This window comes from Engystomops pustulosus, chromosome 1 (genome assembly GCF_040894005.1).
Source record: "Engystomops pustulosus chromosome 1, aEngPut4.maternal, whole genome shotgun sequence".
NCBI lineage: Eukaryota > Metazoa > Chordata > Amphibia > Anura > Leptodactylidae > Engystomops > Engystomops pustulosus.
In genome coordinates this window covers 126,024,708-126,038,312 of record NC_092411.1, presented here as the reverse complement: position 1 = coordinate 126,038,312, position 13,605 = coordinate 126,024,708, and the positions used below count along the sequence as shown (strand labels likewise).

General features: G+C 37.2%; 1 protein-coding gene across 2 annotated transcripts in view; it reads left to right on the top strand.

The window, feature by feature from the left end:
• Nucleotides 1-11,040, top strand: part of TTC39B (tetratricopeptide repeat domain 39B) — a 67,569-nt gene extending 56,529 nt beyond the window's left edge. For both annotated transcript variants that reach the window (XM_072152957.1, XM_072152965.1), the window contains 9 exons: nt 914-981; nt 1,067-1,126; nt 2,356-2,517; nt 3,647-3,738; nt 5,291-5,411; nt 6,269-6,380; nt 7,689-7,806; nt 9,268-9,384; nt 10,608-11,040. In XM_072152957.1, the coding sequence (XP_072009058.1) occupies nt 914-981; nt 1,067-1,126; nt 2,356-2,517; nt 3,647-3,738; nt 5,291-5,411; nt 6,269-6,380; nt 7,689-7,806; nt 9,268-9,384; nt 10,608-10,707 (950 nt within the window). In that variant the 3' untranslated portion in view covers nt 10,708-11,040. The remainder of the gene's footprint in view (nt 1-913; nt 982-1,066; nt 1,127-2,355; nt 2,518-3,646; nt 3,739-5,290; nt 5,412-6,268; nt 6,381-7,688; nt 7,807-9,267; nt 9,385-10,607) is intronic.
• Nucleotides 11,041-13,605: the final 2,565 nt, after the last annotated feature.

Sequence of the window (13,605 nt, the reverse complement as noted above, 5' to 3'; positions counted from 1 at the left end):
AAACGTAGGCCCTTATTTTAGGTATGTCAGGGACCTTTATCAGGCTTTGTCCGGTCACTGACTAGATAGAAGACTGGACCCGAAGAAGGCAGTGAAGGGCATAAATAACATAGTAAATTGCACAATTGAATCCGTAGCGTGCTGGCTTTAGTGCCTAATGCTTATGTAAGGAAATGTGGTTCAGGGGAACTATTACAACCAACCGAACACTTGTCCAACAACCACTGGAGAGACATTTCTTACCTACAAGCAGTCCCTGACTTAAGGACACTTAGAAGGCTACAGGGATGACTGTAGCTGTAAGAGTTATAAAATATGTCTGCAATTAAGCTTTATTGTTAATCCCTATTCTTTGAAAGCTCAAATTTTTTAAAATCTATTTGTCACAGAGACCAAAAAAATTCTGACTGGAGTTATAGCTTTAAAATATACAGTTGTGACTTGCATACAAATTCAACTTAAGAACAAACTTACAGAACCTATCTTGTCCTTAAACCTAGGGACAACCTTCATATGTAAAAACCATCCTTGGAACTAGAAAAGCTTTTCACTTGGCAGCCCACATGTTGTTTTGCTGACTGTACATACTGGATTGTCATGGTATCGGAGCACTTTATTGTGATGATGGTACCACGTTGTGATTTTGCAGCTCTGTTTGTAACGCTGCATACAGCGTGGAACCTTGAACCATCTATGTATGTGACCATCTAATAACACACAGGAATACTATATTTCTATTACAAGGGAAATGTGAGATGAGTCCTCCCTTTCCTTCCCATCTTCCATTCTGGCACCGGCAGGAAATTTTTTATTTTAGACATATCTATTTCATGTCCAATACACTCCTTTTTAGCACACAATGCTGAAGTTGATCTATTTGTAGCAATAATCGTAAACCTACAACTCTCTCTAGGCACTGGAGAAGGTAATCTTGAAGAAGCAGAAGCACTCATTGAACCCTACCTCAAGAAATTTCCAAACGTATGTAACTGGGACCCAAACCTGAGAGGATACTTTGTATAGATTACCTAAATAACCTCCTCATTAAATCTTCCTCTTTACTTAGGGATCTATAATTCTCTTCTATGCTGCCCGGATAGGTATACTCAAGGGTAACTTTGAACAGGTATTTTAATGTTTTCTTACATTGTATGTTATTTTTTGCTTCATTCTTACATTTCAGGGTGACAGTATATTTTTATGTTAAACTGTTTTATTTCTTGAAGTTAGTCTATTTTAATAGGGATATTATTAACAATATGGATATATTAATGTTAATGTAGACTTGCCTTTAAAACATTCTGCTGCAATTCACTGCTGACACAGTTTACTTGGAGTCTTGCTCTTTAAGAGATTTGTAGTTCTAGTCAGTGTACCAGCCAGTTCTGCTGGTTTTGTTACTGGCAAGTAGGCAGCATTGTGTGGACTGCTAAAAGGCACACCCATAACCGTTCTGCTGGGACTCTCATTCTGGAAAATAGATCAGCCTTGCTCAGTGCCAAATGTAAAAACTGTTTCCTAGAACCGAACACCTCTCTACTGTCTGCTTGGATACATGAAGTATTAAGAAGCTAGCAAAACTCTGTATTAAAATATTAAAATTCAGCAGAAATCTAAGAAGGGTCAGCCAGTGCTTTTGCATCTGCATCTTGTCTATTTATAGTAAGACCTCACGAGTAAGACCTTATGCATGCAAATTTGTGCATTTCACAGTCTTTTGTTTGCAGTCTGTGTGTCATCAGTATGTAAAGGGTCCGGAGAAAAGGACTTCCAAACCACAAATAGGTGGGAAAATGACCTGTTCTTATTTTTGCGGTTCCAGCAGTCGGCTCAAACACAGGGATGAACAAAGTTGTGTGTATGAGCCCATAGAAAGGGATGGGTTAGCCATCGAAACAATGACTAGCACACACCCCCAAACAAATGTATTTTTTGTGAGGCTGAACATTGTCAAGTTTTTAAATGGTCACCGACTTCTTCAGTATCAGTATTTTTCTGTTCTTGGTGTTTCCAGTATTGTTAGTCTGCTGTGGTATCTCCAGTATTAGTAGTTTTATGCTCTGGGGTGGTCTCCATTATTTTAAGCCTGCTATGTAGTCTCCAGGACTATTATTTTCTGCTCTGAATGCAGTATTTGGTTTCTGGGGTGGTATGTATCGCAATACTCTGATACTTATCATTTCTCGGGTGGCATTTTGTGCTGTACTGTCCTTGGACCAATAAATGTTGTTTACCCCTGGCCTAAATCATTAGATTAGGAATAGAACAGACATTGAAAGGAAATTTCGAAATTCTTGTAATGTATCTTCTATCACTAAAATGAACCTAATCCACATTCTATTTTTTTTTGTGCAGGCACAAGAAACCTTCAGGCAGTGCATTGTTGCCCAGCACGAGTGGAAGCAGATTCACCACCTTTGTTACTGGGAGCTGATGTGGTGCCATTCCTTCCAGCAAGACTGGTTGAAAGCATACCACTATGCTGACCTGTTGTGTAAGGAAAGCAAGTGGTCAAAGGTACTTTCCCTTTATTTATTTCTGTATCATATATTTTTTTTTTTTAGCTTGTTAAGTAAAAAATCTAAATATAAAAAGTTTTTGCATAATATGTGGAAAACTGTACACATTGTTGCAGTTTCCTCAAAATGCTTCTGGACACTTATTAAATAATGATAATCTTTATATAGCGCCATAAAATTCCACAGTGCTTTACAAATCATAGGGGACATATACAAATATAATATTACATTACAGAGTACAAACATTCATATGGATCAATAGGAGTGACTCTCAGTTTAAGGCTACATGCACTTAAGCGCTTATCCTCCTCCTCTCCCGTGCACCGATGTGAGCCCACCGTGCCGTAGCACGCAGCCCAACAGTGCATGCACACAAACATCTTTTGGGCTGTGTGCTAGTTGCAGACTGCAATTTTTAGTTTAGTTTTAGAACAGGTTTTAAATTTAACTGTTCCATAAAGGAGAGTCATATGCTAGGTATAAATAATGCTATGTAATCTCGATTTCACAATTTCCATCACCACCTGTATTTGTGTGTTTAAAATCAGATAGTTTGTTGATTGAGAAAATGACATTGTGATAATTGTAGAAGAGTGGAGGCACTCTTACTTCTGTTGTGATATGAAGATTTATTGTCTACTTATCTATTGCCGGTGTTACTCATGCTTTGTGTTATGGAATATGAATAATGTGCTTATAGCTGCAATTGAAAGCAGCCAGTCACTTAAGACCGTTTCACGCTTTACTACACATATCTTTAAGATCTTTGTTAGTTTTCATTCAGTAAAACCCACTTTTTCATTCATAAACTGCTGGGACTAGGGGCATATAATGTACCATATCATCTGGTAAATCGCCTTAAAGTGCATGGTATTGACATCACAACGTTCACAAATGCTGCATTCACTTAGCTTTTATATAACAAAAGCCTGACATTCTGGTTCTTTTATATACTATTAGTAATGGATGAATACCAGAACATAGATCACATTACAGATTATACTGCCTGCCTTTTCCTTCATGTGAATGGACTGTTTTCATAACGTTTGCTTCTGTTTTATTACATGTTTTGGTATAAAAAATAAATAAAACGGCATCCTAAACATGAATTCTGTTTACTATTCTAGGCAATCTATGTGTTTCAAAAAGCTGCCATCTTGAGCATGCTTCCAGAGGAGGATGCGAGATCCACAGGAGAAGATATAGTGGCCTTGTTCAGGTGAGATGGTCTGGATCTGACTCCATCTAAAAAGTAGCTCTCCCTATGAACAAAACAGTTTGTTGGATATTTCATAACTGACTTATGATAGGAGTGCTCCAGCCAGAAGCATTTATAACCAAAATCACTGAAAATGTGCGATAGCACACTTAACTACTTACTCCTTCCAGTGCAGCTCGAAGGATTTTATGGGCAATGACAGCCCCCAGAAACATGCATGATAAGTCTGGCTTTGTGCACCTTCTTTTTTTTCTGGTGGTCAGATGTATCTTTTTTTTCTTCTCTTTATATACATCTGGCGTTTGAAGAATAAAGGTCTTTAGTATATTTGGAATTTTTTTTTTATTTTTATTTTTTTTCACAAAATTTTGCACAATAAATATTATTCGAATTCCTAATTTAGTGAATTTTGAGAACCACATATGGATTTGGGTAATTACTCGGGCAACACTGATGAAAATGAGACCATTGCAAAGTTTAAAGGGCTATTGCGTTAGACGCAAATAAAGGCTCAATAGTGCACATGCCAAAAAAGTTGCATTATATCAATGTAGAGGTTACTGTTTTGACAGTTTTGTAGTCAACGTATTACCAAGTTCATAAAGGAATTAGGATACCGTATATGAAAACTGTACTGGTGTCTGATTCCACTTGTAATGGGAATTCTGTCTGCAGAACTGTTTCAACAATTGACTGTTAGCCGGTATCTTTCAGATGAAGCTACTCTCACCCCAGGATTTTTACATCAGACATCTGACCAGTGGTTAGATGGAAATGGCATGGAGTCAGGAATAATTGTAGAAAAACACTGACTTTTACTGAGGCTTGACTTCTTAAGGCATGGCTGTGAGCTTGTTTTAGTCAGATAACACGGTTATGTTATGTAGGTAGAGTTTACAGTATGTGGTTCACTTAGGTTCCCACTGTCAAGAACAGAGGGCCATTAAACTCTTTGTTCTGGTGCCAGTGAATGGACAGATGGCTGTGCTAGGGCTGCCTTCTCCTCTTACTTCTATGGGACTTCTGAAAATTACTAAGCTACACTGTCACCCATCCAGAGATGTGTGGGTCTCAGTGTTAGAGTCTTTCATTATAATTCCTTTATTTGTACAGCGCACACAGATTACGCAGCACTGCACAGAGCTTGTCAAATTGGTCCCTGTCCCTAATGGGGCTCACAATGGTTAGACGCTACTGCCATATCCTATAAATGTGCAGAATGGGAAATTCTCTTTTTAAATACAACTCATTTCCTTTATCATACTAGGTTGTATTTTTAGTTTGTTATTTTGTCTTTATTAGTTGGGCAAACCTTCGTAAGCAAAGTACAGCATTGTGTTTTAAATACACATTTTAAGCATACTTACACTATTTTTGAAAGTGTTAAGTGGACTTGCACTAGTATTATCATAGTAAGAATTTGTATTGGTCACAAATTAAACCCCCCAAGAAGTAGTGTAAAAAGACAAGTCAGAATATTCATGTGCACCAACTATTTATTTTTCACTGCCTCTCTTTTTGGACCAGTTTTAAAAGTACTATTTTATTTCAGACAAGTAGAAGGTTTGAAACAAAGAATTGCTGGAAAGTCAATACCAACAGAAAAATTTGCAGTTCGAAAGTCTCGAAGATATGCAGCTGCTAACCCTGTCAAATTGATCCTGCCCGCCTTGGTAAGGCTGATATAGTAATGTTCATGAGCAAATTATATTGCATATGCATAGAAAAAGCCTATAGAATTGTTTTGTCTCATATACATCGGTACCATATGCAAATGTTAGTATACAATAAATGAAAACTAAAGTATGCAATCAATAAAGAATACATTGATACAGATAGTATATAAATAAAATTAATGCAACACTAAATAAAAATATACATATGGCACAGTTAAGTGTCTCAATCAGGAACTTTGAAAGGAAGCAAAGAGCATTAATTGTACCATTTGTAAGTGGGGTATGTTATGTTTTTTTATGGGTCTTTAATGGCCATTAGCAGTAATCTTTCACTATAGTAGTACACTAATGTTCCTAAGGTCACAGAAATGGACAGACTTTTAGTGCATCAGCTGCTTCATGATTGTGTCCTCGCAGACATCGGGGAATCCCAGCAGCACTCTTGATACCAATGGCTTCCCCGGCTCTTTGCACTTCCTTGTCCAATCTTGACACTGTACTGTTAGTAACTGACTACAGTAATGACAGTACCATATGCTGAGAAATCTTGGAATAGAAATGACAGAGCAGTGGGTTATGCATAATAAGTGTATGGGTTCTTGTGTATGTATTCACTGATTATTATTTTTTCCTGTAATAGACAGTTTTTATAATTGAAATAAAATAATTAAAAAAACGTTTATGAAATGTATTCATTCCTGTCCGTCATCAGCTGTACTGAACTTTGACTGTAATACTTAGAGTCCTTGGCATAATAACTATAGAAAGAACATGGCACAATGGAAAAGCTTTAATATATAACAGGTTGACACGGATGTTTGATTTATGTGTTGTTCTATCATTATGTGTTTCAGGAAATGATGTATGTATGGAATGGCTTTACAATTGTAGGGAGACGGTCAGATCTCACTGAAAGCCTACTGGTTACTGTTGAAAAGGCAGAAACTGATTTGCAGAATGAAAAAAGTAAGACTTGCTTCCAAATACACATTTTTCTCATATACGGTAACTTAAATGGAAGGAGTTTTGTGTGTTTAAACTCTTTTTTTAGAGTTTTTTTTTTTTTTTGGACAGAAAGATTCACACTCCCTTCTGATGCTGCGAATAGTCTTCTGAAAGCACAAGCATTGCACCTGAGATGACCATAAACAATGAGTCTGGGAGGGAATTTGGACTCTGGACCCTTGGTATTAGAGGCAGCAACATAGCGTGATGAACCAAAAACTCACCTGTTATTAGCCTAAAAGCCTCATTAAATTTTATTAATTACAGGTACAAAATACTGGTATATGGAGATAAAACTAAATATCTCTTGATCTAAAGTTGTATTAAATTTAGTTCTTAAGATTAGATATTTAGTCTACCGTAAGAAAAGAATCACTAAGCCAGTGGCTCATCACACTGTTGCTGCCTCTGACCACAAGGGTCCTGATTTGGAATTGCATCTGAGACCATTATAAAAATTGCCTTTAATATTTATAGAAATTTCAGTAGCAGTGTCAGTGCAGCAGACTAAAAAAGGATAAAATATGCATTTTATGAACACCTCACAAGCCGTTTGTAAATATTCCACCAGCAACAATTAATTATTGAGGGGCTAGAGATATTGAAGTGGTGTGATGCATTGATCAGATCACTGGTTCTAGTCCAGGCTTTTTGCATTGAGTTTTTTTTACGAATAGAATACAACTTTACTTATCCCCTTGTGTAAAGTAAATTGTACAGAAGATAAGCATTTCAAACATTGTAAAGCAAAACCTATTAAATCACAAAACGAAAGAAACACAGTAGTAAAATATTACTTGGGTGGGTTGTGGGAAGGGGTGAGCCAGTGGCGGGAGTAATATGTCATATATAGTTATAATATTTAATTTATGCATTATAGTTTTTCTGTGGTCTATTTCCATCCTCTGAAAAGCAAATTGTTGGGCCAACTGGTTCATGTGCAATTTGCCCATTGCAGAGTGTGAGGAAATTTGTACTGGAAGTTCTACTAGGGACTGCAATGTAACTTGAAATATTTCTGCATGTTATACTATAGTATCAGAGGGAAAATAAAAGGAAGGAAATGCCTAAGGCGTTGATGCACTGTAACTTGATGCAATGTCCATTTGCTGTCATTGCAGTAACAGTTTATCACCTCTACATTAATCCATTCTTACTTTTTCCTGTGCTGGAGCACATATTGGTGTATGCAGAACTGTGTGTATATAATGTCCAGAGCTCTAGAATGAGTAAAGCTTCAGTGTCTCCTTTGTTTTGTCTTTATTTTAGATCCCACTGAATACTATGGAGATGATCAGTGCCTTGTCCAGTTACTGAAAGGCCTGTGCTTAAAACATCTTGGTAGATTGCTACAGGCTGAACTTTGTTTTGATCAAGTGATTCAGAGGTAGGGACAATATGTATACTTGAACAAACATTTTTCATTACATTGTACTACAGTTCCATGTCATAGTCTGATGGTCTTAAAGGGAATCCATCACCACAACTTCCTACCTTAACTAGCTGCTATGTAATGTAGGTCTGTGCCCACAAATTCCACCCATACCTTTTGTTTATAATATCAAGGTGCTCCCTCCATGCCAGAACTTCACTTTATAACTCTGTCAATACGGCTGAAGTGCTCTGGGGTGTTAGCAGAGCACCTAAGAACTCCAACTCCACATCAGAAGTGATGTAACTAAAAGTGGTGAATGAGAGTGCTGAATGGTGACCGTATAGTGGGGGTGTCTTTGTTGTTGTGAAGCCAGAGCCCTGAGGTGCTCTGCTAACACACTCATAGCACTTCAGTCTCATGTACATAATTCTAAAGTTTACTGTTTGCTTGGAGGGAGCAGCTGGACAGAAAAAAGTGTGTAGGCAGAGCCGGATTAAGGTAGGTTCTGGCACAAAATCTGGTGGGGGCTCTTTCTGAATGTACCCCAGACTGTGTTACACATTACTAAATGATCATTAATTCTAAACATTCTGATACTTACATTTTAGCCTAACTTCTGGCCTAGCTGGCACAGTGCGAGGTGACCGTCAGACATTGCTGGTGTGGGCCTCCGTATAAGTAAAGTGGTGTGGTCCCGGCATGCAGGCCATTGAAGCCCTCCCTGTAATCCACCCCATAGAAAATCTTGTTGATGGATTCCCTTTCACCAAGTAACTATTCTTTCAGAATGCTTATGTATCAGAAGCTTTGAATGGTTTCTACTGGTTAGCTAGGCTCGTTTTTTTTTGCCTTTCTTTTGAAAGGTAGACTTAGCAAGTATATAAATTCATAGACTTTCTTTGAGTCTGTATGCTGTTCTACAACAGCCAAAGGTGGCAATTATACCACATTTAGAGCTGTTCAGATCCCAACACACAAAGAACCATAAAGCATTATGCATTGTCACTAGTATTGATGCCTCATGGCGCACAACTTTTATTTTGCTCTGTAGTTATTAGTACATACGAACATTAACTGGATTAGTGTAAACCCTGTCTTGCCAAGTTACCACCTCTAGACATCAGTACTGGATAAAAGCAGTGCATTAAAAGGTAAACCCAAAAGAATATCTCATGACCCAATATCCAATAAATATAACAGAAATTGGATCAGATAACAAAACTCTGGAAAAAAGTGTATGCAACAAATATATCTATATACCAGTCCAACAGCACACACATAATGCAGACGCCTATACTAAAAGGTTAGGCAATACCAATTGTCAGGGCAGCAAAGGAGCAACGATGAGCAAGAGGTGGGAGGTACCCCACACGTAATGTCGCTCATGGTTTACAGCAGGAACTGTGAAGGCAAAGCCAATCATATCTTTTTAAGGTTGAAATTATAATGACTGACTGTTTTCTGACATTTCAGTGAAAAGAGGCTAAAGTACGACCACTACTTAATACCATTTACTTATTATGAACTGGGACTTTTGTACAAAGAGCAAGGAGACAAAGTGAAAGCCATACGTTTTATTGAAAATGCAAAGTAAGTCCTTTTTAGATATTTTATCTAAAGCATATCATATTGATTACCTATTCATAAGAAAGGTCCTCAAAATTGTTGGTAACCCTCGTTTAATGAAAGAAAAACCCACAATGGTCACAGAAATAACTTGACAAAAGTAATAAGATTGAATAAGATTTCTATGAAAATTTACAAATGAAAGGCAGACATTACTTTTTAACCACACTTCAACAGAACTTTTAAAAATAAAACCGGCCTCATGAAACCGGCCTGGTCAGAAATGTTCTACCCTGAGCTGGTGCTCGGTATATGCATCTTACACCTACCACTTCAAGTGGTAGGTTTCCTTTAATTTTAACAAAATAGGAATACCCCTTTAAGTTTATTTATGTCCAGGCCTGTTTCATGATTTTTTAAAAAAATTCTATTGAAGCATGGTTGACAAGCAAATTTTATTTTATTTTTACTTTTGTTTTTATTTCATTAATAACAATTTTTTCCACATGCGTATGACTTTAGCATGGGTCCGACACTAGGGACTCCCACTGACTAGATGATTCCAGCAGCCTCCAGGTACTGGAATAACAATGGAACCAGAAGTCTAGCCTCTTTCTGTATTTAGAGTCCAGTGCCAGGAACTGCAGCTGACCAGGAGCCACTTCATCAGGATCAGCTGATGGGTGGGAGTTCAAGTGTTACAGATATGATAGTGAAGATCTTATCTTATTGATAGGTTATTGGCATTATCATGTTGGAAAACAACATTAAAGAGGACTTGTCATCTCTCCTGTTTTGCTAAATACCGTCAAATATCCATACTATAACTATTCTGTAGCATCCACTTTTCATTGCTCTGTTTTGTGCTATCTCACCATTATTTCTCTTATATATTTTTATAAGGGTATGGTAGGTCACGTTCGTCAATGTATTCCACGTGTTACTGTTGGCTCTGATTTACCGTGGGGTCCTATTAACAAAGGGGTTTTCTCTGCTTTTACCATTTGACAACCAGAGCATACAGCAAGTAACTATTCTGGTTGCTTCCAGGTATTAGAAACCATACAAGAGACGGAGCTGGAAGCAACAAGCTCCATCCACTTAATAGTGGCGTTTCTGGGGTACTGCAGCACAATGGCTTACTAGAAAGTAACTGCTTTCTAGCTTTTATCTAAGTTTTCATTTAAGCTAAATAAATGTCACTTACAAAATTATATTTGACTAACAAATGCTTTTGTTACTTATAGGACCAATTATAAAGACTATTCCATGGAATCCAGATTGCATTTCCGAATCCATGCAGCTCTCAGCAGCCTGAAAGGCACACCGCCATCCACCCCTCCATGATGATGAAATTAACAGGCTATGCTTCTGTAAAACTATTGCATCTGAAAGAATGTAGCAACAGATACATTCTGTTGGAGGTTCAACTAGCTGAGTTATAGATTTAATGACTGTTATCCCGCGTGATTTGACCTGTTGTCCCATGTAGCTCTTATTTTCTATGGTAATTGTACTATAAAATACGTATATATATGCATATTCTGCATTCTTAAAACAAAAATACAGGAAAAGTTGATATATATATTTTGTTTCATGAAAGAAATTATTTATGTCTGTAAGCACTAAAATGAAATTATTTTAAGACTATTTCTGGTGCAGTAAACTCTGATACAAACAGTTGGTATTGTCTGTGGCTGTTTAATTAAACTGGATTTCATTCATGGAACATGTGATAAGTGCACAGTCAACCAGCAGCTTTACTTCATCCGATAAAATAGACATACTCGTACATATTTTGTGTATAATTAACTTTTCGGGATACTGGCTTGATGGCCATAATTATACTTATGGCATTCCTGACACTGGCATTTAGTAATCTTTTACTTTAGAAAACCGGCCTTTCTATGCCTCCCTTTATAACATCATGTATTGAAGAAAAGTCATCTAAAGGGATTCTAGATCCAGATTGGCAAATGTTGCTTAAAACATCTACTGTTCTACTTCTGTCCCACTAGCTTATAACATGAATATCTGTTTCAAATGAGACAAATGGGAAAAGTAAAAAAAAAATTATCCTCCGTGTTCTATGAGGATCATCTGTAACCTGGATAGTATCTTGTTTTTGGTAAAAGAAGGATGGCCTTCTGTCCTTACTGGTTACTCAAGAAATTGTGGAAGTAATGGGCAACATTATTATTACCCACAAAGAGATAAAGAAAATTGGGTTGTCATGCAGCTTCTAAGGAACCTTGCTCACTACTTTTCTCTGACTGTAATAGATACCTTGTATAAGAGCCAGGAGCAGAGTAATTCTAGCAGTTATCTAAAAGTTTATCTAAAACTTCTAGATATGTCTCGCAAGCAGGGCCGGCGCTATGGGTAGGCAAAGTGGGCAATTGCCCAGGGCAATCTCTTCTTTCAAATGAATTTTGTTTCTAGGTGCAATGGATCCAAAGATATTCAGGTTTAAAGTGAGAATATCAAGTGCCATTTTTATATATAAAAATCACTCCCGATGGCAGCTGACAATTAGAAACACAAATTTTGATTCATATAAAAGAGGAGGAGACTCTTCTTTCATAGAAAAAAAGAAGTGAGGTTCTATGTGTCACAGAGCCAGAGATACAGCCCCCTGTAGTGTCACCCCCCCCCTCTCCGATTCTTAGGCGGCAGCTACAGTGAGAATTTGCTGCACACAGGAGCTGCTGCACCTCAGATAATGGAAATATTCACTTAATATGTTACTACATTTTGAGAAGGGATAATATCAACTAATATTCATGTTTTTAACCCTTCTCTTTGCAAACTATCTAAGAACACACTTTCTCTCGCATTGCCTTTTATTTCATGATAGATTTTTTTTTCTCGAAAATTGACTGATACAATGAACATTCAATCCTCTTTGCCTAATGTTGCTGTTATATATTAACAACCGCGACCCAGAATATGTCCATAAAGCTATATGTAACACCAAAAACACACACACATGTTCTGGAATAAAGTTTAATTTCACACCATCCTCCATTATTTACACCTATGTTCTCACTCAAATTCTTATGAAGCGCGGAGGGTTCTGTTATTGTGTGGCTAATACATTGGCGCACATCTAAAAGTGACTTTTATCATATCTCATTAGCTTTGTTTATGGATATATATATATTTATATTTATTTGGGTTACCATTGTGTAAGGGACATACAATGATAGATCTGTGTGACGCTCAGTGCAATTTTCTGCAAAAAATGTTGGGTGTCCCCTGTAGATTTAAGGTTCCTTTTGCTGCATATTTTGGTGAATATATTGGTGTGGGGTCTGTATGATCTCCTTAAATCTTACTGTTTTAGGAAAGTATATTTTCTTTATATTAAGTATTCTGGATTTTTAAATATTTTAGAGGAAATTTTGAATGTAATTGCCAAATGCATAGTCTGGCCCCATGGGGCTCACAATCTATTCAGCCTACCAGTAATTTTTTGGAGTCTGGGAGGAAATCGGAGGACCCAGAGAAAACCCATGCAAACACAGAGAGAACAAACTCTTTGCAGATGTTGACCAGCGCTGCAAAGCTGTAGTGCTAACCACTGAGGCACCTTGCTGCCCATCAATCTCCCTATCATCTATCTCCTATAAAATTCTCCCATATTATAGATTGTTTTACCATACTAAAGGGAGCCTCTTGCTGACTGACTGGTCTTAAAATAATTTTATTTTGGGGCCCCACTTTTTGTTTTGCCCAGGGCCCCACTTTGTCTAGAACCGGCCCTGCTCGCAAGCATGTATTCCTGTTAGGCTAGAAGCAGCTCTCTATGTAAAGTCGACTTAAACGTTCGTTTTTTTAATGACTGATTGACATCTTCTTTTTACTAAACCCCATGGACTATAGTTTACAAGTGAACCATGTGGTTCTCACTAGGATACATTTTACTTTTTAACAGGAATGTGCGCATGGTCTGTAGAAATAATGGATATGTGAGTTGATTTGTTAAAAAGTATTGCATTTATAGTGCAGGTCTGTTTTGGACATGAGCCGCATTTTTCCATTTCTTACAGTTGAGAGTTAATTTTGGAATGAAATGAGAATCAAGTTGCTGGTCTCATGTTGTTGTAGCTTTCTGCCTGACGTCTCAAAAATCTTAACACAACTGATGTGTGTTTTTTTTTTTTGCGCTCAAAAAGTTGTATGCCAACTACAATTTTGGACATGCAACTTTTTGGTAAAACATGCATACATCCGTTGTGAAAA